Consider the following 24,622-nt stretch of genomic DNA (forward strand, 5'->3'; position numbering starts at 1 on the left):
AGAGCTTCAATAGCAGACAGGTTTTTCAGCTGCAGAGCATCTATTTATAGCCGTGCTCCTTCCTGCTGAAATATCACCTGTGCACAGCAGTCTGGGTCAGCCATTTGAGTAGAAAGAGATCCAGGTCTGACTGAATTAGGAGATGCTCAGGCTGGCTCTGAGTGTTATTTAATGTGATAATGCCCCAGGAAATGGTGGACGTTCCTGTTTAAAAGCAACGATTAGAATTGCTTCAGACTTCATAGCTCAGCGATGATGCAGCCCCACTTTGGGCCTGTGTTAGCAAAAGTTTATTAAGAGTGAAACCCAAGCATATGTGAGAGGTGAAGTAGTGAGCATAAGAGAAAATTTGGCTTTTAACACTGATGTGCCATTTCTGGATCTGTAGTATTTAACAGTAATGCAGTTATTCTCACAAGACCTTTGTAAGTCACTTCCAACATCCCACAAGAAGTCTGTGGGACAGCAAAGACTTCTTGGTATCTTGGTATCAGTCTGAACCTGATATTTCTCCATGTCCCTGCATTTCAACAGAGGAATACAGCATGTGTTATGAAGATGCATTCTCCAATTTAACTCCAGCTGGGGAAAAGATGCTTCATGTTTTTGTGACTGTGCCTAATAATTCTTAAAAAAAAAAAAAAAAAAAAAAAAAAAAAAGAAATCCCATCAGTTCCACTTCTTGTTTTCCTAGCAGTGCCTTGCTTGCTAACTCTGCTCCTGCCTCCCCAAAGTCCAATTTCCCTTTGAAAATAGCATGCAGCTCTGCTGCTGGATCCCATAAATAAATTGTCCTTCTGTTGTTCTTCTGGGAAACAATGGCCAGTGGAAATTTCTCCTACAAAACTTTGCATTTGTAGCAATGCAGCAACTATGTGGGGGAAGGATCTGCACAGCTTCACAGGAGCTCCTTGTCACGAGTGTGAGCGTGCACTGAACTTGGGAGTAAGTGGGAGTTTGTCCTTCTTGTTATAATCATAAAAGCGCATGTTTGGTCATGGAGCTGGTAGGTTTGCATTATCCTCGTATTTGGATTACAGTGTGCCATTCAACTTTTGTTATCCCAGACCTGGCCACACTCCCTTGACAACAGAAACCACTGTCTGCCATTCCTGTTTCTCCCTTTCCTCCTATACATTTACCAGAAAGGAGACCATGAAAGGAATGTGACAACTTCATTCGGATCTTTCTTCCTCTCATCTTTAGTGTTTCACCTCTTAGTCTTGCATGGCTCCATCACCGTACATTTGTACTTCTGCTCCTAAGGACCTTCATGTCAAAATGCTTGCCATATACTTTCCTAAGTACTTTTCTGTCCTTTCTTCATGTCACCATCCTTAAAAATTCACTGAGCCCGCAGCACTCTCCTGTTAAATCTCTCCGGGATCTCAAGTCTTACGTGGTATCGGTGGTACCCTCCCTTAGTGCAGCACCTCTCTGCTAACACCATGCTTGTGCTGGGGTTTGATAGGTAAAGACATGATAGTTATGTGTTGATAAATGTTATTTATCATTAAAAGGCAGCTGAAAGTATTTAATAGGTTAAAAAAATGCTAAACTCTGTGTCATGAAAATTTGTTCCTCTTTCTCCTCACGCCTTCCTTTTTAAAAATATATGTAAATAAAAATCTGTTTAGAAATCAGACTTTCTTAAACTAATTGTATAAATACATCTGATTTGAACCTGCAATAGGACGAACAGTTTCAGTGCCTAGATTTAGGACGGGTGTAAGAAAGCAATGCTTAGCTCTGCAATTTGGGAATGGAGAACCTGTTCAAGTTGTCCTTGTGCTCCTGGCTCTTCTGGGCTTTTGAAAGCTCCCCCAGGTGCCCTCCAAGTATCTCAGAGGACTCAGAAGAGGGGCTGTGTAGTGCTGATGCACTCTGTCAGAGCAGGTGCGACTTGCTAGGCTATCTTTTAAATTTATTTTTTAAAGTTCTGAATAAGGAAGAGCCAAAACCTCCCTATTTTTTAATTGTGAATCCGCTGTGCAGGGACAAAAGCTGTTTGCTCAGGTACAAAAGTTCACGAGGCACCCTGATGCAAGTGACCCCTGAGAGTGAGCAAAACCATTGCTTCTTCACGTGGAACGGTGAATGTACGCTGTAGGGCAGCTCTAACCAGGGGGTGGGAGCTCCTTGGAAATCACCCTGTACTCCTGACTATCGTTTCTGACATCAGCAGAGTTACTGTGGGGGACTAGCAGCTTCTTTTCAATAGCACGTGACTTACCACCACTTTCCCGTGCGGTAGGCAGTATCTACTCTTCAGAGAAGAGCAGAAGTTTGGTCTGTTACTCACGACAAGGTGATATGGGACCTTTCTCATGCAAACTCACGTCAGGTGGGAGTAGCAGGGAAGTAAGTGGCAGCTGGGCTTGGATGGATGCACTTCGACTTCTTAAAAACACAGAGTAAAGCAGTTAGCAAAGCAAACGTTATGAGAGCATAGGTGCTTACACCCAGCATGTTCCTGTGACCTTCCAACACGCCCTGTGCTTGCACCTGCTCGGCGAGGTCTGTGCTAGGAGGGCCGGCAGCAGCCTGCTGGCAGCCCCATGCAGTGGCAGCGTTTATATTGCAGAGTTCCACCTGATCCTTGCTTTTTAATTTGGACTAACTCGTTGCAGTTTTCACTGGTGTTAAGGAAAGCTGTTTACTTAGATGAAAATGGGCCCGAGCAGCTTTTCTTTGGAGAGACTGAATCTAAGCATTGACAAATACAAACATTTCTGCTGGCGTGCGGTTAGCTCTCTTAGAAGGGCTGCCTTTTCAGGAAGTAAATGTAATCATTTTCGACGTATCTGTCTAAAGATTCAACCACTGGTTACACGCTTTCAGACTAAAAGCTGTTAGAATAGATTCAGAGTGCAAATGTTTGAAATGCCTAATGGAGTTTGAACTCCATTTTCAATTCCTACACTTACTGTGTCGGTGGGAAGTGCACCCTGTCTGAAAATATTATTCCTAATCGATCATTGATAAGGGACAGTATTAGCCTGTGGTTTTCACTGTAGAAGTGCTCTTCAGTGGATATAGCAAGAGGCATTGCTTAATTAAATCACACCTTATAACTAATCAAACACTTGGGCCAAAGCTTTATGCAAATGAGATGCTGACTGAATGCCAGAAATCATTGGTGGATATAGGATATTTATACAAAATTGATGCCCAGAAGTCTGTGGCTTTGTTAATATCTGCATTATATAGTTATCAGAGTATCTGCATTCATAAACTAGAAGATAGCCTTTTAACCTTTGATTTGAATGCACAAATGCTATGAATGCCTAAAAAGAAAAAGAGATTGTAGTCAAAACAGTTACAAATGCTGAATTTGTTAAGTAAAATCCTTTTTATTATTATTAACCCTTCAGCATTCAATCTGATGTTGAAATTTAGTTGTTTTTTGAAGTAAACAGGCTGTAGTGAACAAATGCTATGGCAGATCAGCCTTTAAGGGCAGTCGGCTTTGGAAGTAATCAGCTATGAACAGGAAGTGTTTTTGTGGCAAGGCTTTTGCAGCTCAGTGGTTGATCGTAACTAATTCTCAGAAAGGAAGTGCTTTGTAGTTTTTAAAACGAGTTTAAATATAACAATACACAACATTTGTCATGTCACAGTTCTATGTAAGTAAACCCACGACATTCTTTGGCAAAGCCTGCAAGTGCAACAAGCCCCATGTTAGCGATTTCTCAGTTTTGCACAGCTCTGTTTCTTTCCTCCAAAGGGCAATCTCGTTGAGATGAAAAGTGCGGGCGAGTGCTGCACGCGAAGCCGTGGATTGCAGTTCCAGCTCTTGTTCTGCTGCAGTCTTGTAACCTCTCACACAAGCTCTGAGGGAAGGCAGGCACGGCAACCCCACTGGGAAAATGTTGAGCTGTCTTGGTCAGCGTGTTGATAGCGGTTGACAGGAAGTGTTGCTGCGTTAGGTTTAAAAAAATGGTATACATTTTAAATAAATACTGAAAACTCTCTTTTGCATAGTGTGCAGGGCAAATACGTTTTATTGTGGTCAAGCAGAAGAGGTTGTTGGTCTCTCTGCAGCTTAGTCACCATCCTCACAGGGTCAATGTGAGGTACAGAGTTCATCACACCTCTTTTCTGTGTCCTCCCGCTCTACCTTGTGTCTGCTGATCATCTTTAGCAGCTGTGATGCCATGGAAGGGCAGCGTGCGTGTTTTGTGGCTTCTGCTGCTGGTGGCTGGGCCCCAGCCTGGTGAAGGGCTCCTGTGGTGCCACAACTGTGGGTTTTCAGCTGTGCTCAGGGATTGCATCTTCTCAGCACTGCTTAAAAAAGGGACTTGAAATGTTATGCATGCGTGAAATAAGAAAGCAAGTGTCTCCCAGAGGCTGTGGGCATTGCTGGGAAGTCCCTAAGCAGTGAAGGATCCAGCCATCTTCACTATCACTAAGTGTGGCCTCAAAATCCATATTTCTCCATCGGTTGTCTCTTTTATTCATAGACTAAATGACTGTGTAAATCTTCACTGCATGTGTGCTTTGATAATACAAACAGAGAGCCTTGTAATCCACATTTAGGAAAGCTTGCATAGTTTATCAGAACAAGAGGGTTTATTCATACTACGCTGGGACCATCACTACTTGTCGGAGCTCAAGTGATCTATCTGTGCTGTATCCTCAGCTATCCAGCTGAAACAGAAAAAGTTTGGGGAACCCCATGAGGTCTTCATCTGCCTGTGTGATGTATGCCTTTCTCTCAGAATTACTCATAGGAAAAGCCATAGGAGGAACCAGCGTGGCGTTTGTAAGCTGCAAAGAGCAATTCAGTCAGTAACAGCCAGGTGACTGTCACACGCAGCCTGGGTACTTCAATTTGTGGAGAAGAACGATCCCTTTTTAGTCTGAGACTGGGGATATGAAACAGACCCTCACGGGCTGTCCATTAGCACTGGGTGCTGCAGGCTGCTTCGTGGCTGTAGAAAGCAATGGGTTCCTCATTAACCCAGCCATCGGCAGTAGGCCTTCCCCTGGAAATCACGTGCCTGTTCTGTAAGGGAAGAGACGATGAGCTGCGAGATGACATTTGGCTTGGTTTCAGCCTTAGGTTACCTCGAGTGGAGTTATTTCCTTGTAACCGAGAGCAAAATCTGGTCTGCTGGGGTGTGCTGTCACTAGTTTGCTTTTCATCTTACAGTGGAGAAAATGAGTGGGCCTGATCTGCGGATTAACTCCAAGTGCCCCAAAGCCTCCCCTCGTGATTTTTGCCTAGGGACTGACTTGCCTGACCACCCCATGGAGGTCCTGGGTCACACAGAGGAACATTGCTGGTGGCCCTGGCCTCTCCTTGGACTAAGGGAAGCCCAGCCTGTTGTGGGGGCCTTCTGGATCCCAGTTTGCTTGGAAAAAATTTGTTCCCAGAAATCTGTTTGAACACTTCCCTTGCTTGTTAATGAATTCTTTAGCTGATATTATTGATAATGTGTGAGGGAGGGAATTGGGTTGCAGTTGGTGTGCATGTGTATTGTCTGCACGGAGAAAAAAAGAAAAATGCAAGCAGTAATAATACTGGTTCTCTTGTCTTCATGAGACAAAACGTCTCTTCTGTCATCCTGGCTAATTTGTTTTTTTATTTGTTTATCGTCAGACAGACACAATTTCACTGGAAATCAGGACGCTGTATCCTTCTGTACCTGAAGATGCAGAACAAAAAGCAGAAAGTTTATTTGTTAAAGAGGTAAATATCTAATGTCTGTATCCTTTATTTTTCAAATAAAGCCAAGGTTTTGTGGGGACGTTGATGCATTGATAGTGAACATCCTCTTTGTTTTAATATTGTTTAGGTGATTTGAATCAGGTTTGATTTTTGGAGGCCAGAAGGGAGGTTGGGGGGAAGGGAGGAGGTTAACAGCATGTCTGTAAGTGCTAGCTCTTCTATATTTGTGTCTAGAAAAACTACAAATGCGCTGAATCTAACCCTTATTCCGCTGTTCTCCAGCTTCGTTCCCTGTCACTGCTAGTCCATTGGTATTGGTATTTTTACATGAGTGCTAATCAGTGGTACCCAGAATGCTCCAAGCTTAGAAAATATCGATACCTTTTCACTATATATATATATATATACATGTATATATGTTTGATGTGGTTGTAGACTCTTAGTTATTATGTATTTGAAGTGTACATTACCACTATCGGAGGAAGAGGTGCACTATGAAGGATGCGTAGAGGTTTATATTTATTATCAGTATCTAGAGGTTTCTCTACCTTTATAGTAGAAAGACAAGCAAAGTTCTTCAGTGGCAGTTAGAACCCCACTAGGCATGATTTCCTGCTGTGTCTTTTTAAAAAATATAGTATTGTTTCCAGATGTGGTCTCAGATTAAAAAAGGTTCTGCTTGCTCTCCTACTGCCTCAGGGATATTTGGGGTTGTTACTGATTTTATTACTTTGAAAGACATTTGAATTGTGCACCCAACATCTCCAATGAGTTTACTTCAGCCACTTCTCTGAATTTTGTCAATCTTTCACTATGGATTTGAAATATAGCCCGTCATTTCCATTAGCAGAACGGATTTAGGGAATTGAATCGTCAGCCAGCTTCTGTAAGACATTGAATTACAAGCACACTCACTTAATAATGAGCCAGTAATCCATGTGTTCTCTGCCTTTTTTTCACAGATTGGGGTTTTGCACACCTGGCTTCCTACTTTGAGTATGGGCTATTTCCCATGGAGCATAACCGCAAGATAATTTGCAGATGAAAAGTCAGTTACAGACAAACACAGTGGGTTAGAAAAAAAAAACAATATTAGAAAGAAATATAGCTGTTAAATTCTATGCAACATGACATTTTATAGGCAATATTTCTTTCTAGCAGCAGGTCTAGAAAGAGCAGTAGCAACTTACTGCCAGCTCAAATTGCCTGAACCATGCCATCTTATGCAATGACAGGAGGGTTAAAAGATAACACAGCTTATGGAATAATCTACCTTCCCAGAATTCTCACTGCCTTTTCAACACTTTGGGGTCTGCTTTTTATTTTAAGGTTCCTCAAGTTGCAAGGCCAGCACTGTCCTCACTGCTTTACAGGGAAAGTAGTGGATCTAAAAATGGAACATTAGTGCATGGAATCTGGGAATCATTACAGCTGAGTACTCCAAGGGGATGCTAATGACAACCTGATAAAATACATATTGAGCAGCTCTATTTGCTTTCTCTGCAATACCAGCAAGCCAAGGGGAGCGGGAGATGGGAGGAAAGTAGTGGAAAAAACAGTACTAGAGGACTAAGGCTGTGCATGGAATAATGGCAGGATGTGACCCTCTTTTAAAGTAGTAATCCATATGTTCCACTTCTGCCACAAAGCCAAAAGCAATATATAAAACAAATTAAGCTCCAGGAAGAAGATGGTTTCTAGTCCAAAAATAAGTAAAACTGAGCCTGTGGTGCTGTGAAGATCTATGGTTACAGTCCTCTGCAGCGACTGCCCCAGTCTGTACAGACCCAGCAGCAGTCTGTCTTCTGGCCTGGTGTCCAGCAGCTCTGGGTGGCTGTGCGGGGCTGGAGCTGGTGAACTTCACTTCTTTCTTTAGAGCTGTGAAAACCCCAACACTTTACACAGTGAAGGAAGCTTCTCTTCCTTCAGATATGCAATGGTCTCATGAACAGCAAAGGAATCCATCTTGTACATACTTGATCCTCTGGAGCCAGGATTAAAACCAGCATTAAATGTCTGATCCCTGATCGGACTGTTGGTGAAGCTGTACAAAGGCAATGTACAGCTTCATCTCTCTGAAGCCGTTTTGGTGTTCCCCCCTAAGTGGTAATGACTGTGTTCAACCATCAATGAACACTTCACTATCTCAGTAGTTTAGGAAGCTGTGACACAAAGACGTGGAGCTGAGTCAGTTAACTACGCATTAAGGGTCTGCTGTTGAAGGTGAGATGAATACGGCACAGTGTGAGGACATAGCATTGAAACCATTTTGATAGCTTGGGTGCGTGATCATCTTCTGTTTCATCCTTCCGGACACTTGGTGTTGTTCAGGTGGTCTTGTCCATGAAGTACTGCTGCCTGATTTAAAAAGAGTATAAGACTGCTATGATAAGGCCCTTGTAACAGATTTCAGTCTAGGTACCATTGGTGATGTTGAGATATTACAGTAATGAGTGGGACAGAAGAATTTACTTTACGATGTCTAATGGTCTGCTTTTTGCTGAGACTGTAAAATGAAGATTTTTTTTAATGAGTATTTAAATAGTTGTTTGATAACTAAATATTTTTGTAGGATGCAAAGAGAATATTTTACTTTTTATGACTGGTTAATATGAGTCCCTTTATTCATTTATACTTCTTAGGTATATTCTAAATACAATTCTTTGTGAATCTATCATTCCTATAGCTGTACCTCTCTTAAGATATTTTCCCTATGGACTTTTCTACCTTAACTTTCCTTAGGCAGCAAGAGCTTGAGTAACTAAGGTTCCAAGAAAAGTGAAGTTTCCAGAACTTTAAAAACCAGAACAAAATTGTCTTCAATATTTGTTTTTGAAGTGCTCTTAACTTCCCGGAATTCTGTTCTGTACCATCCTGTTTCCTCCTGTCTTCTGAATTTTTCTCACTCCTGAGTCTGCTGCATGCATTTATGCCAACCATTATTGCACTCATGGGCTATAATTTTGTCAAAAAGACTCACTCCACAAGAAACAATATAAAAATCTTCATTTTAGATGGTGAAAAAGTGCATAATGTAATCTTTTCCAACTCTGTATTCTTGAATATGGAGATCAATTGGCAATCCTCAATTTTTTTTTCCACATTTCATATGGCAATGTAAGGGGACAGTGCATTTTGCAATTCAAAGCTGTACTTAGTTTGAGGAACTGAAGCTATCTGATTGCAACATATTTAATCCCATAATGTTTTGCAGGAGGTCAGTATGTCCAGAGGGTATACATCTATATACACATAAGGCATACTATTTTTGTGTGTATCTGAATAATATTCTAGAAATCATCTAGGTAGTAAATATTACTTTTCACCTGTCCTTCCTTAAATCAACTTGAGCCAGGTGCTCCATGCAAAAATGTTTTTGGCAAGTATGTTATAGAGGTGTTGGCCACGTGGGTGAGGAGGGATGTGCTGGGAACTCTGCAGGGGCCAGAGCAGAACAGAGCACCTTGCTGAAGAAGCTTCTTTAGATTGTTTGTTGTAATTGCAGAAAGTAAGCCCAGAAAGGCCATTGAGAAGCCGTCTCACCCCTCCCTCCCAGGTAGGCTCCTGACCCAGCCTGACATCTGTCCGTCTGCCAGTGCATTACATCAGGGAATCTAGACACCAGGCACAGGGCATGCTAACACCAGGCTGCCCTTCCACATGCAGCACAACTTAGACCTGTCTGGTGACTCACTATTTGATGTCAGACTGTGGTGTTTTAGCTTACGGAAATGACTCCGAGCAGTGAGGACAGCGAGGAAACAAGCTTCCTGGGGAGAGCTCCTGACACTCAGAAGAGCTTCCCTGCACCCCAGCGCTGGCTCCTTTTCACTTGTGGGTGTAACTGTAGTCCTCATGCAGCAGGGATTCTGCTGGCTGAAAAGCATTGCATCAAAATGAAATAATAGTGTAATAATACTGAAACTTCATTTCCCGCATAGATTTTCTAGATAGGAAGGTTGGAGTTGTCAGTTACATTAAGTTTTTTATAGCCCTTGTCATTCATCTGGCAGTTTTTTCTATTTGAGATTTTGCAGTTTGTCTGTACAGAACCTTTACGTAATGACTAAACATCAGTTTTATTAATTATAATGTTAGAAGAGCCACTGAATAACTACTGAAGGTGGTTGTGTGTCAGCACAGTTTTTTTCTTAGTATTTTTATGCACTGTCTAATCTCCATTGCACTTACACATTTCAAAATGGGAACTCATGTTGATAAATGTCACAAAGTTTTATTGTTATTCATCACAATGAATTTCCTGACTTCAAAATCTCTTTTAAATACCTTAAAGAAAAGTAGCATCAGGACAATGACATGTATTATTAAACTCTAGTGGGTGTTTTGATAGCAGAAGGGGTAAATATTTAATGTTTAATATTTTAAAGTAATAGTGTGTTTTAATGTTGTGGTTTGTTGCTGTTCTGTGTCACTGCTCTTTGCTGTATATGTGACCTGTGTTGGTATGGAAATAGCTCTGAGAGCCCTAAAGTGGAGGTCTTTGCCAGCAGCTGGCTGAGGCTGCTGGCTCTCGGTGGGCATGGGGGAGCAGAATTTTAGCTGGGGCTGTCACAGCACCTTCCGCCTTCCCAATTTCTCCTGCGGTGTCCTCTTGTCATTGCAGGAAAGGTCCCAGGAAGGGGAAGCAGTGGGGAAGGCGTTATTAGCGTGTCGCCGGCCCTGGGGCAGAGCGCAGTGTGCTCTGCAGCTTCCCCTTTGGTGCCGTGGCTGCCTCCAGCTCTGGATGCTCTTTGCTTTCTGTTTCCAAGCCCTTGCGCTTGCCCTTCCCTGTTCAACATCTCCTGCTTTCCACTTAACTCTTCAGGGTAGGCGAGGTGGCAGAACCGCTCCATGCGTCGGGTTTCTCTGCAGGAGGCTGGGTTGTTCCATGAATGCCTGTTGTCATACGTGTGGCCCTATTTCCCAAGACTGCACACCCAGCACTGTCTTAGAGAGAATAGAAGCTGGGGAGGAAAGAAACTCCAGTTGCTTTCAAGTGTTTGCTTCAGTTGTGTTTATCTCACTTCCATTTTTCTTTTTTCTTCATCCAAAAGGTTTGTTTGCATTGCAGGGCAAGTCTTTATTAAGCTCCTCTCTCACTGCGGTAGCCATCACACTGTCACCACCAGAACAAGAGCTAAGAAGATGCAAGTGGAAAAAGCTTGCAGGGTAGTCTGCCTCTTTAAGGAGAAGTTGGACCTGCTGGGCAAGGGGGAAAATAATTGGAATTTGATATTCCCCCTGGGAACGGGCTGTGCAGCCTGCCTGGTCAACAGCGGAATAGGAAAGTTCATGCAAACGTGTGCCAGCCCTCCCACGTCCCAGAGCTTCCATTTCAGTTTGTATTTTTCCTCCCCCCCCAAGTCCACTTGAGCTCAACAGCTGTGCAGCGGTACCTCCGCTCTCTGCCGGTTCTGGGTTCCTGGTGAAATCTCTGCCTCCAGAAAGGGTTTTCTTGCTCTTCACGGGTATTTTTCCTCATTATTAAAATTCAATTTCCAATAATAATTTCCAATAAAATAACTTTTAGACGTCAATGCAATAAGGGATATTCTGAAGAGAAAATGCTATTTTGGGAACACATCAATCTGTAGTGTTTGCACTAAAGCTGATGTGGAGAATTCTCTGTGGACACTAATTGCATCTGTTAAGTAGAATACTTGGTGATGAAAGTACCATGGGGGAAAAGCCATCCTTTCAGCAGAAGGCACAGTTATTTTTCATTTGCCAAGTAGAAAGAGAGTGAAGTGTGAATTGAAGGCTCTGTGCTCCTCCTTGCAACACTCAATGAATGAGCTGTTCGTTGGCTCCTGTACAGCCAGCGGACGTGTTGCTCTTGTAAGAGTACTCTTATAACCCAGGTGACTATTAGATAGTTTAATGAAACTTGGGTCACACAGACACAAAAGTGACAATGTCATTTCTTGAAGAGTGGCAAAAAAAAGCACTGAGTTTTGTTTTTCAGATTGTTTTTGATTGTTTGTTTCCTTTTTTTTTTTTTGTCTATTCAAAGGCAGAGCAATGTAGGAACAACATCAGAGTGGTGTAGGCTTCAGACCTGACCTTGTAAGATGCATAATCAGTCTGTTACAATACTATACACGAGATTTAAAAAGGAGATTTGTTAAGCCAGCACTGAATAATTTAGAGAACACCACCTTTAGGCTTTCAGTCCATTTCAGTTTTTGCTCCAGCAGCCTGGTAAATCCCCTTTCTGTCCCTTCTGAGGTGAAGATTGCTGTGAAAGCAGTGACTCCCATGGGAACATCAGAAGAGGCTGGCGAGAAAGAGAGCAAATATTGCCAGTTGGAGTAACCTATCTTGTCCCTTTATTGCCATTTCTCCTCCTCTTTCTGCTTAGCGTTTTGCATTCCAGTCTCTTTGATCTGTCTTTTGTTCCATTCTCTCTGCCTCCTGCAATCTCATCCTTTCCATGCCTTTCTGTGAGACTTTTTCCTGTTCTCACCTTAGATTAAATTACCCTTTATGCTGCTGCTTCTTTATCTAACATAGATCTCTACCATTTTCCTTTATGACTTCCCTTCTTTTCCCTATCATCTTCAGCAGCAGCTTTTACTGTCAGGTTTTAGGCTTGTTTCCCTCTTTCTTTTATTTTATTTTTCTTTCCTGTCCATCTTGTGTTGGCTGGTGCTAAAGTTCAAGTGAAGAGTGGGGAGAAAATAGTACAATATTGGGGAAAATTCTTCAGCATACGGTACAGTTAGCAATTTTCATTTTGCATTCTGTTGCTGAAAATTTTGGCATAGTGTCATTTGTCTTATTCTATATGTGTATGTTATCAATAAACACGTATCTCATGCCTCTTGTTGCACCTAACAATGTCATGTTGTGTTTAACTGCATTGACAGAAGTTCTGTAGTGAGTAAGTCACGGTTGTTCTGATTTATTTGATAGCATAATAAAACCCTTCAGGTCTTTGTTCAGGTCTGATTCCCTTATTAAGGGAGATTTGTATGTTAAGGACAATTTCAGAAATGATACAAAACCAGCTAAAAGGTTATTTTTAGAAAATAAGAACTGCAAGGAAATGATGAGATGACTGAGCAAATTCAGTGTGAAGGGGAAAATGAGACCCTGGTGAGAAATAATAATCCTATTAATATATTCCTGAATGGCAAAATAATGAAGATCAGTCAGAACGAGAAGTAGAGGCCTAAACTGGGTACTGTCTTTTGAGGGGCTGGTGGTGTTTTTATTTAATGGTGTTAACAAAGTAGGATATTAATTAAGGGTGTTTACAACGTAGGGTATGAGAACCAGTAAAGGCTGTTGTTTTCAGCTCCCCCTCCTCCAGTCCTCCCCAGTCTTGTATGATTCAGAGCAGTTGATTTAAAAGGGAAATTGTGCTTCAAAATGTAGAAACATCTGATACTCACTTTCCTTCAAGCCAGGTCTAAAAGAGAAGGATATGTTCTTCTCTACCAAAAAGGACTCCCTCAGCTTTTTTTTTTCTTTTCTAGACTTTTCTGAGTCTGAAAAATTATAGTAATTGTTGTTACTGTTGTTTTTTCTTTAGGCTTGTAAATATTACAATTCCCAGTGGCACGTTGTGAACTACAAGTATGAACAGTATTCAGAAGACTTTCGACACTTACCACAGTAAGATCTAGCATAAGTTCTTCTTTTTTTTTATTTTTTCCTCTTAGGTTTGTGTCATTTTGCTGAGCTGTGTCCATATTTGCACTTTCTATCGTCTCCTATGCTCTTCTTGTTTTACTGTATTTATAGTGGTTTGCATTTTTAAAAAGGGGAAGAAAAGGTCCTTTAGCAAAAGTTCAAGACTCTGCAGAATTCAGTAGTATCAACAAACGCTATTAGTGCTGATTCAAATCTTAAGAGTGTATTTGCGTATTCAAAGCACAGTTGATACAGGGAAGCTGGCTTAATGTTTTCCTTAATATCGCATAAATGTCACTCACCTTTAACTGGGATTAATTCTCCTTTTAGTTACCCTGTCTGTCAGAAGAGTAAGATTTTGTTTAGGAGTTTATAGCTGCACAGTGCAGGAGATCTGGGTGCGATGTATACAGTGTGTGCAGGTACAGCACACACTGGGATATAAGGCTGCAGACATGTGCAGGTGTCTGGGTAAGCGTACTTCACTTCTGTGCTAGGAGGCAGCACATTAAAATTGGTGTAAAGGTCCTGGGAGGAGAAGGAACAAGTTCTTTGATGTGCGTGAAGAAATTTAGGAGCTCATTCCTTCTTGAATGGGTTTCTGCCTTTATTCACATTTCTGGCAGGTTTATATCTGGTGCCCTGAGGACTCTTGAAGAGTAGTGAATGATCTCACTGATCGCCCAAACAGTGTTATCACCTCCTTGCTTGGAATTTGAGGCATTAAAATCATGATACCGGATAAAAAAGGTGGTTACAGGCACATAACACCAACCACAGGAACAGGTGCTTCAGATTTGGCTTGGATGCAAACCTGGTACTAGTTAAATCTATTGTGGCAGGAATAGATAAGCCTATTCCTATGGTCCCTTTAGATATGTTTTTCAGAGGGTTTTGTGCTCTAACCCTTCCCCAGACTTACATTCTCTCTTATACATTGGTATTTTCACAAAGAGTGAATGCGGTAGTACAAAAAGCCATTAAAAGCAGTTTTGCTAATCAGTTATAAACATACCTTTTCTTATCTACCTAGTGCACTGATTGTTTTATAGAATTAAAGCATTTAGTGTTCAAGAAAAATGTTTGCAGTGCAGAAGTTTTCCATTTAACCTTAAGTATCTTCTGTCTTATAAAATACACTAAAATAGACATGGTTGCCTTACTCTGCACAGAAGTACGTTTTAGCCATTTATGGACATCTCTTCGATGAAGGTTATTTTAAGATAATTAATATGATTGACTTTCATGAGTTCATGCTCTAGGGATGTGATGGTGTCTCAGATGGTACTTTTTCCCAACTTGTGTAAAGGATGATAACTAGTAATCTTGTTTGTCTGGTATCAGAACATAGCACTCAGGAGCAGTTGGACTGCAGCACTGCTTGATGCTCCAGCAGCCAAGTAATAGCAGGAGCGCCCATGTTTTGTTTGCTGAAAGTTGCTTTGGCTTTGGGCTTAGCATACCTTCAACAAAGCTGGTTTGAAGTCCACCACGTTTCATACCATTTCCATTATTACACAGCCTCCTAGATAGGAACAGAGCTCGATTTGCACATGCATGTTATGACATTCAGACATTTAGATTAAATCTCCTCATTAAAAATGTGGCGGTTTGATACTTCCTTGTCATAGTAATTCTCTCTCTCTGATGATATCTCTGGATGCCCAATTTCCATAGTTTTTGGTTTTGTTTTGTTTGCACAATACTGTCCCACCAAATCAGAAATCCAGGCATACCGTTGTATTAATTCTTTTTATAGGAAATCATCCTAATAGGGAAGGGGCTAAGTATTGTAGCTTTGCATCATGAGAAAAGAACGCCATTTATGGTGCCAGATCCAGTTGTGGCTAAAGGATTTCCATTCACTGAAGGTGTGCTGAACCTTCTCCGGTGGTTTTGAATTTTAGAAACACAAAGATTGGGACCCAGCAGCCTTCAGCAGTGCTGAAAGGAATTCACAACTGTTTGTACATTTGACATGCTGTGGTGTTTGACACAGTCATAGAAGATGTCAATTAATGGCTGCATAGGATAGCAAATTTTTATCAGATATCCAAGTTCTTTTCGAATATTGATCCTTTTTGATAGAGAAGTAGCTGCAATGTGATGCGGACCACCTGGAGCAGGCACAGGGGACTCAACGTGTCCGTGGTGGAGTTCCACTGAACTAGAGCTGTGACACTGGGGAAGAGCTCAACGACATGTGCACACTAACATGAACAAAATTTTAGCAATTGCTTTAGTTTTTCTCTGAGTGTGTTCCTCCTCTGAGGTTTTTCTCAGGTCTCTCTACCCCTTAAATTCCTCTCTGTGAGCTCTCACTACCTCTTTTTATACCATTTTTTATGCTTTGTGATGGTGTGTTCTGACTTCTTGAGCAAATGGAAGGGTGGAGGAAGAACTGGGCTTGCTTAGTTTGTGCGTTGTGGTGACAGTGTGTCTGGGAACAGAAATAGTCATTAGCAAAGTTTTTGCTGTCATTTAAAATGCGAAAACCTCTAACGCTTGGTAGGTATTTTAGGTCTGCTCCTTTCGAAGCCTGCATTTTTATATGGGTCTGAAGAGGCAGTAGGCAGAGGAAAAGAGGGAACACCAAGTCAACAGATTAATTCTTTACCATGTTTTAGCTGCCTGCCCTAGAGAGATGAGCAGCATACCTGAAACGGTTCCAAGTTAGCAAAGGAGAAAACCTTATCCCATGGAGCATTACACGGTTTTGAATGTATGAGAGGCTCATGTGTGGTCAGTGAGGGAGCACTTCAGCAGGATGGCCAGTCATCCCGCCAGGTGTTTCTGTGGTGGTACTGCAGACTGAAATGTCCATACGATGGGGTTTTGCTAGTAGATGTAGGGGTAGCAAATTATAAATTATTGGCCCTTGGCATTGAGGCAGGCATATGCATCCTTGAGAGTAATTTTCATAGGCAGAAATAAAAAGATTCATAATATTTTATTCAAAAAAAAAAGGAAACCTTTTTGCAAGACTTTTTTCTAATGATGCAAACTTCACACTGCCTATCCCAAGCCACTGACACCATCTCAATTCTATGATCTGCCAGCTCTGCCACCAGATTGTCTGCCCTTTTATGTCTCTTATATAGCTCTTCTGAGAGGACAGCAGGATTTCCTTCTTTCTAAGAAACGTGCCCTGTGCTCATGTTTGCAGAAGGTCTGAGGCTCAATGGGACAGGCTCCCTTTCCAACTGCGGGGCAGCAGAGCTGGGCAGAGTTGCAGTGTCACGGAGGCAGGGGACCGGACACCATAGCAATTCAGCTCCTCCTTCCCATGCTCTTTACTTCCCCTCCCCTGTAGCATCTGTTTGTTTGTTTGTTTGTTTGTTTTTTGGTTGTAGGTTGCCCTACAAGCACTGCAGTGCATTTATAGCTCTGAATCATGAATAAGCCAAAAGGGTTTTGGTCTAAAAATGCAAAGGCTTGAAAGGTGGTGGGCTTTTTTGTTTGTTTGCTTTGGTGGTGGTGTTTTTGTTTTGTTTTATAAAATGTGGGATTTGGTTTGAGGTTTTGGGGGTTGTCTTCATTTGGGTAGGAGAGAGTGCCTAAGATTTTTTTAACAGCTATCCTTGGTTGTATTGGAGAATCTGCCATGGAATTCCATGTCAAATATTCTGAATGTTAACACTTTTATAGATGTCAAAGGTATCAATAGATTGTAAAGGTTCCTTTTATGCAGTATATTAGTCAGTTGTTTACACTAAACACTGAAAATGGAACAAACTAAAACAGAATAAAGAGTCCTGTATTCTTTTGTATCCTGTGTGCATTTCATTATGCTGGCTTTTCTGAATACAATGGGATGCTGAAGTCGTGATAAAACTGATTTTGAAATGGGAAAAACAAAGAGGAGATGGGTATTGCTTTTTATTCTAATCTTCCTGATCATAACTTGTGTATGAATGAACAGAAAATGAAAAAGGGTCAGCTACCTCTTTTTTATTTATTTTTGAAAGTAACACTGCATGCTAGCATGGGCTAACATTTGCTAACTTTACAGAGGAAACTAGCTTACGAGCTTGTGGTTTCTGAACTTCTGTTTGAATTTGTTTCCACGTACAACACGGTTGTGTTGCTTTGTTCATGTTCTAAGTCTGGGTAAATGACAGTTCCGTAAAGGTTGGCCTTCTTAATAATGGTTTTTAGCATGGCAACTTTTGTAGGTTTCAATGTCATAAGTAAAAGTTTTCAAGATGAGATTTTAATCTTCAAGAATTTGAAAACAATGTTAGTACTCTTCAGGCCACAGAAAAATCTATTTTTTCCACTTAAAAATATCTTTTATCATGTGCATTTTTCTGGCTATTACTTAAGGTTTAATTCCACAACATACTAAGTACTTTGGGACAGTACAATTACTTATGTGCTTAAAAGTAAGCAAGTGCTTAAGTGCTTTGCTCTTTCATATTCAGTTTTGTTTCATAGTCTGCATTATGGAGCTCTTAAATGGCACCACATCAAAAAGACATATATGTATTCTTAAAAATTACTGGAAGGCTATGCTCATTGTATTGAATAATAATGAAAAATCTTGAAATATTAAAGAAATGTAGAAACTTTTACCAAAGCATTGTAATGTTTTTGTTAGTTAGAAAAAGCTCCTAAGCAGTTCATTCTAATTAATTTGATAGCCTTAAATGGGATCACTCTCTGGGAATTGTTTAGGTTTTGTTGCCTGCTGTGGTGAAAGAGCAGAGAAAAGAATAAGAATTTTTATTATTATTTTTTTGAATCTTGTTTATGAAGCTGTTGCAATTTCATATCGCTGGAAAAAAAAAAAAAGAGCTTAAGAAAAAAGGTGTTTTATGTACATATAGTGATTTTTAAAGGAATATAGAATCACGGCAGTAGGTGTTCTGAAGATGCCATGGGGACTCAGGATGGTGGCCTCTCTGAAATAGCAGGTAGATGATTGTATAAATAAGTAAATAAATATTTTTTTCTCTTTTCCTAGAAATGAATGTAGACCAGAGAAGCTGCCATCACATTCCTTTGAAATTGATCATGAAGATGTGGATAAGGATGAAGTATGTTTTCCATTTTTTTCTTTCAGCCAGGGAAGACTTATTTATTACTTTAACATCTTAAAATATAAAAATAAATGAAAAAGAAAAGATAATGGAGGGTCATTATCTCCTATAAAATATTTTATATTTTAAGTAACTTTGATGTTGGTGGAACAGCTTTGTCTCTTATGTCATCATGTACACAGCAGGCTTATTAATAAGTCTTATATTAAAAGGAATGTAAGGATGATTATTTGTTGTAAAGCAGATATTCACACATTACAGTTTTCTTTCGTCTTAATTCAAAAAGCAAGTGAATGCAATATTAATCACGTCTTTCATCTAGGATACAACTTCCCACTCATCTTCAAAAGGTGGTGGTGGAGGAGGAGGAGGACTAGCAGCAGGAGTTTTCAAGTCTGGATGGCTTTATAAAGGGAATTTTAACAGCACTGTAAACAATAGCATTACTGTTCGGGTAAGGGAACAGCATTATTCTTTCTTTATTCCATCTTGATTTATATCCCCCATAGAGACTTTTTTTTTTGTCATTTATATGTTTATATCTCAGATTAGGCTTCATTACATTGCTGTAAATGTTACTAAAGTAATGTTGCAATTGTCTGCAAAATAGTGCAATTGAAATGTGAGTAGGAATTGCTTATTATTTAAACCCTGTGAATAAAGTACCAGTGAAAACAATTTGCAGTACAGCAATTCTCATTCTTTTTTTTCTACTTCAGTCATTCAAAAAGCGCTACTTCCAGCTGACACAGTTGTCGGATAACTCATATATTATGAATTTTTACAAAGATGAAAAAATATCAAAGGAGCCAAAGGGATGTATTTTCTTGGATTCTTGTACAGGAGTCGTACAGGTAAGCCTTGTTTTATTTCATTGTATTTTTTTGGTGTCAGATAAGTAAGAATTACTAGAGGCACATGGAAGAATGCGTACATGGATGGGATAGTGATCTTGTTAGCAGATGCATGAAATGTAAACACCATTAGTTTTGCTTTTTTAATTGGTTGAAGTGGTCAAACTGACAGATTACAAGAACCTCAGATGAATTATGATAACAGGTCATATATATGTTCTTTGCCAATGGCACACATGAGGAAAATATTAAAATATTAAAAGTTTATTTTCACTGAAATTATTTTCTTAGCTGCCAGATTTTATGTTATGCTTACTAAGACCATGCTTGTTTATTGTGGGTTAAAGAGACTGAAGTTACAGAGCTTCATTTGTTACAAGTTGTAAATTAATTCTGTATCCTGAGTTCCAAAGTGTTTAGATTATTCAATAGACTCCTTGAAGATCATCATTTCTGGAGGCGATAGAGAGTCCTAGAAACAACAGATATGACAGAGCCTTATTGGTTGTTGTAGCTTTGAAAAATAAATAGCCAGAAATGTCTTTTTTTTTTTTTTTTCCTGAAATTGAGTTCTCAGTGTTTTTTCCCTCTAGCTGCTTTTCCTTTATTTCTATTAATGTATTTCTCTTTTTTTTTTCCGTATTAAACAAGATGTTATCTTAAATAACATGTTACTCTGTTCATCTAGCCCCACGTGTCACTACATAAGGAAATTCTTTTTTTAGCTATACTTTGTTCTTTACTTGTTAACCAGTAAAGTTTGGTAAAAACGCCAGTACTGACTGAATTGAGGGTTGCTTTGAAAGAAACCTTTCAGCTAATGCAAGGGAAGACCCCTAATAAACATAAGCTTTTCCTAGTTGGAAAGCTTCTCCTTCCCCCTAAATGGGCCCTTTGAAGCAAGAGAAATAATCAGTAAAGGTAGTTCACTCTGGGAACAAATACTTGCTGACAACTCCTGCAGATCCCTTTTCCTGTGTCCAGGAAAAGTACCAGGCTCCGTAAGGAATGGCAGCTTATCCTGCATAGTTTAAAGGGTATTTCTTTTTTCAAGCAGGTGTAGGAGAGGACAGAGGTAAATTCGCGGAAAGACAATGATGTCTGCCTCTGTCAGTCTGCTGGCTTGAAAGACCCTAACAAGTAGACTGGAAGTGTGGCAGAAGGAGATGCTTATACAGAAATCCTGTTCAGAAATGCCTGAAGTCTGCAATGCATGCTTATGTTAGAGTATAGGCTTTGTGTGTTTGGGATGATGGTCTCTGTGTAGGAGAGGTCCTCTGTGCAGTTAGAGAAATACTGGTACTCCTGTAAAGAAGTTCCTGCTGTTAATTGACTCTCCGTTGTACAGTTAATTGTGGCTCAGAGGGTGTTTATTTAGCTGCTGTCAGTTTTGGACAGGAACTAATGTCCTTGATCTTGTGTGTTGGTATTGCCCAGTCATTTATAAAATAGGACAAAAAATAGGAGAAAATAGGAAAAAATAGGAGGAAAAAATGACTGCTTACTTTTGTTTGCTGGTGGTGTGTGTTTTCCTTTAAGATAGGTGTCAGCCAGAACCCTAATTAAGCCCTGGATGTCCCGGTAGTGTGGTTTAGCGTGGTTTTAGATATAGATTAAGTACTGTCTGGGGGGTGGGGGTAGGGGTGAAATGTCTTGACTGCAAGATTTTCAGACTTTTTAACTGAGCTATGACCAAAAAATATATATATTTGAAATAATCTTCCTGAACTTTGACAGCTGCCTTTTAAATTTACAGAATACCTGCAAATTGTCCACAACACCTCTTGCCTACCACCAGCCACTTGTTTTTTTATTATTCTTGATTGACATTCAAAATGAGATGCATAAATTTATGAGCTGCCTTCACTAGTCATAAGTGATCCTTAGCCAAGGTGATAATGGTGCAAGTATCATCAGCATCAAAATCTCTCTGTTACCAAAAATGTGATGAACTTAGAGTCATAAGGCAGAAAAACAAAACCTTGCTTAGAACTGTCATAAACAGGAAGTTGTCGTAAACATAGAATCTGGAAAAGAGATGGATAAATCTGAAGGTTTGGAGGAACTATGATGTGAAATCTCTGATTTTATGAGTTTTACACCGCTATAAATCATTCAACTCAACAAGAATGACTTTGAGCTCCTGTTTGATATAGGTTGAGTACCTAGACTGCAGTAAGCGTCCTGGAGAAACCATCTCCAGATGAAATGCAAAACACCTTCAAAACACTTCTGTTATTTTGAAAGAATGACCCTGCAGGCATTAAACTTAGCCAGATGTTTCATTTATAGCTCATCCGTAGTTTCTTATTGAATCTTGTATTGTTTCCTTCTGGAAGAAATTTTAAACTTGAAATTAAGTGTTGAAGATTACAAGTCAACCTCAAGGTCCACACTCCATATGGAAGGACTTACAGAGAAGAAAAATGAGAAATGACGTTTCCCCACCTCAATCCCCAACCCCCTTTAGCTGATGAGGAAAGAAAAATAGTTGGCTTTAGATTTGAAACAAAGACTTTGCTGTAGATCTCATCTGCTTGCCAGAAGTCTGAAGTGCAGATGGAAAAGTGGATATTGAAGTTTTCCTGCCCTAATGTTCTTAAGATTCAGCATGCAAGATGTATTGCTCTCTTAGATAATGTCTGATAGTGTTACAGTACCTGATTTAAAGATCTTGGCCATGTCTGCAAGGGGAAGTACATAATTCAGACAAGAAGTGCATTCATCACAATGCTCTTTGTACACTTTCTGAAGATAAATTGAAAAGTAGCGTTTTTCTTTATGGATTGTGCATAAATTCATATACGTGATCCCCTTATACAGATGAAGTTATTTTAAAAGTTTTGAATGGGCACTGGACTAGGATTTTTGGCATAGTTTTCTTCCACGTCCAATTTTTGTTCGAGCCCTTGTGATTTATTAGCAAAAATCGATTTCAGTAAAAGTTTAGTTATTGTTTATATTAATTTGAGGTAATTGCAGTGAGCAGAAGATTAGAGTGATTTCACTGTGATCAAAAACAGTATCAGACACCCAAGAATGAATTGCTGCAAAACCCAACCCTATTCTCTCCCTGTGTAGGCTGCACTAAAATTTATATACCTGAAAGAAAATAGTTACCTCAATAAAGTGCATGAGGGAAAATGATTTCTTACCAAGAGAATTTTCAGTAGCAGAATTAAAAAATAGCACACGCGTGCATGTACATATACTCCTGAGTCGGCTTGAAAAGCCCAGATTTGACTGATTCCATTGACCCAAGTAACTCCAAAAATTTAGTCTTCCTGATTCCTGAGCTGGGTCATGAGGTGTAATATAAGGACTGGAGCAAGTGATTAACAACAGGTTGGGCAGGAATCTTCTGAATCATCTCTGCCACTGGAAAAAAAGTGTGTTCATGGAACTTTATTCTCAGTATCCAGTGTTCTCCTTCACTGCTCATCAGCCTCAGATTTTGCCTCTGTTCCTCGTACACAAAGGAAGATACCGCTATGATCTCACCAGCTGGCTCAGGAGGTGTTCTTAGTAACTTGTTGATACAGGACTGCAGTTGTGTGTATTGAGAAGTAGTTACGGTATGTAGAACTACAGGGCACCATTGTTTTATTTAAGACTGTGAATTAAGAAAAACTAAAACTAAGTGAAATAAGTGAAATGTCCAGTTATGGGCTGGATGAATCGGTTTTCATCTGTGTCACTTCAAGGTTAGATGTGTCAGTAATGCCCTAATCGTAGATGATGGCAATTTTCTGCAATATTGAATGTAAAATAGTGGCACTGATGTTCATAGACAGTAGTTGTGAAAATTAGATTATGTACTGGGAGGAGGACATATCAGTGCTTGTTTCAGATTTAAACAAGGGGGAGAGACAATTGATGCAGCTGTCTCGATAAGACTAAGAGATAGAAGCCTCACTGATTTGATAAATTTGAGGAATGAAGGATATTATATTGGAAAATTGCACCATTTAATTTTATTGCGCTATTTCAGTAACTAAGCGCCTGTAAATTCTCGTGACAGAAAATGATGGATTAACCGTCTACAGCAGGTACAATCTGGTGATACAGAACAGAATAAATCTGTTGCCAATACAATGGGCATTGATTCTTATTCTATACTTGACAAGGATAGAATTGCAATGTCCGGACAACAGTATTTTCACCTTTGGCCTCCTGCAAGGAATTGTTGAAAATGCCATAGCTGTTTGTAAAATCATTTTAATGCCTTAAAGTGTCAGTGCCTAACGGAAGCACCCATGGGAATATTTTCCTGTGGAAGATTTCATCCTATTTAAATCTTCTGGAGAGATTTACCGTTTACTTTCTATTCCAAGTTTAACTGATAATATCCAAAAGCTCTTTCAGAAAAATACAAAAATAATAAAATTATACTCAATATCTTTTTGAGTGTCTGGTGCTCTGGTAACTTATAGGAGACTTGGCTTTAGAAGGGTTTTGTGTAGGCGACTTTGAGTCACGTAGCAATGCTGTCCTTTCCCCATCAGAGGTCTCTTCCTATTCCATTTAGGAGGTACTCCCTACTAAATGGGTTTTAGATACACAGATTAAAACTAAATTGATGTAAATGTTTGTTAATATCACAGTACTTGAATTTTCTTTAAAGCCAGTTAATTTTGCTTTATTTATTTATTTATTTATTGAGGCATAGTTGTATAGAAGTCCATCTTATGGATACCTTTTTTTGGTACCTTTTTATAGTTATGGTGTTTATTTTTCTTTTCCTTCTGTTCCAACAGAATAACAGGCTTAGGAAACACGCCTTTGAGCTGAAAATGAATGACCTCACATACTTTGTGCTGGCAGCTGAAAACGAGCAGGATATGGATGACTGGATTTTCACTCTCAACAAAATCCTGCAAATAAATCCAGAGGGGACCATTCAGGAGAGGAAAAGTGCAGACCTCACTGATCTGAAACTTGGTAAGAGTAAATAATCTTGCATTGTTTTTTAAATCAAATGCAAAAGAAATGAACCTTCAGATATCACTATTGAATCATTTTAACTGCCTTAGTCTCTAATGGATTCTAATCCATTAGTACCTATTGATTTCTAATGAAGCAGCACCAGTCTTTTGGCAATCCCTGAACAATGTCAGCTAACTACCCACAGATCATTTTCAAAAGGCTGTGGGAGGGAGGTAAGCTGCTCCCCATAAAGTCAGCAGGAACAACATGGCTCTGCTTTGCTTATACAGCTCTTTTTCAAGAATAGTCTTCTCTGTCGATGATCTTGCTGGTACTTTATGTTTTACCATCTTGGGAGTCTGAAAGTTTTAAAGAGTTTTCTGCCCGGGAGAAGTTCTTTTTCCAGCATTTTGTTTTCTTTAAACATCTGGAGCTAATAATAATTAAAAACAAAAAAATCCCAGCTGTGGTATATTGCTCTTTCCTTG

At 39.8% G+C, this 24,622-nt stretch overlaps 1 protein-coding gene across 15 annotated transcripts in view; it reads left to right on the forward strand.

Moving 5' to 3' along the window:
• Positions 1 to 24,622, forward strand: part of DOCK10 (dedicator of cytokinesis 10) — a 151,967-nt gene that overhangs the window by 57,075 nt on the left and 70,270 nt on the right. For all 15 annotated transcript variants that reach the window (XM_048063031.2, XM_067002482.1, XM_067002483.1 and 12 more), the window contains exons 3-8: positions 5,606 to 5,695; positions 13,212 to 13,294; positions 18,279 to 18,351; positions 18,677 to 18,808; positions 19,074 to 19,208; positions 23,966 to 24,149. In XM_048063031.2, the coding sequence (XP_047918988.2) occupies positions 5,606 to 5,695; positions 13,212 to 13,294; positions 18,279 to 18,351; positions 18,677 to 18,808; positions 19,074 to 19,208; positions 23,966 to 24,149 (697 nt within the window). The remainder of the gene's footprint in view (positions 1 to 5,605; positions 5,696 to 13,211; positions 13,295 to 18,278; positions 18,352 to 18,676; positions 18,809 to 19,073; positions 19,209 to 23,965; positions 24,150 to 24,622) is intronic.

The sequence above is a fragment of the Anser cygnoides genome, chromosome 9, assembly GCF_040182565.1.
Source record: "Anser cygnoides isolate HZ-2024a breed goose chromosome 9, Taihu_goose_T2T_genome, whole genome shotgun sequence".
NCBI classification, from domain to species: Eukaryota; Metazoa; Chordata; class Aves; order Anseriformes; family Anatidae; genus Anser; species Anser cygnoides.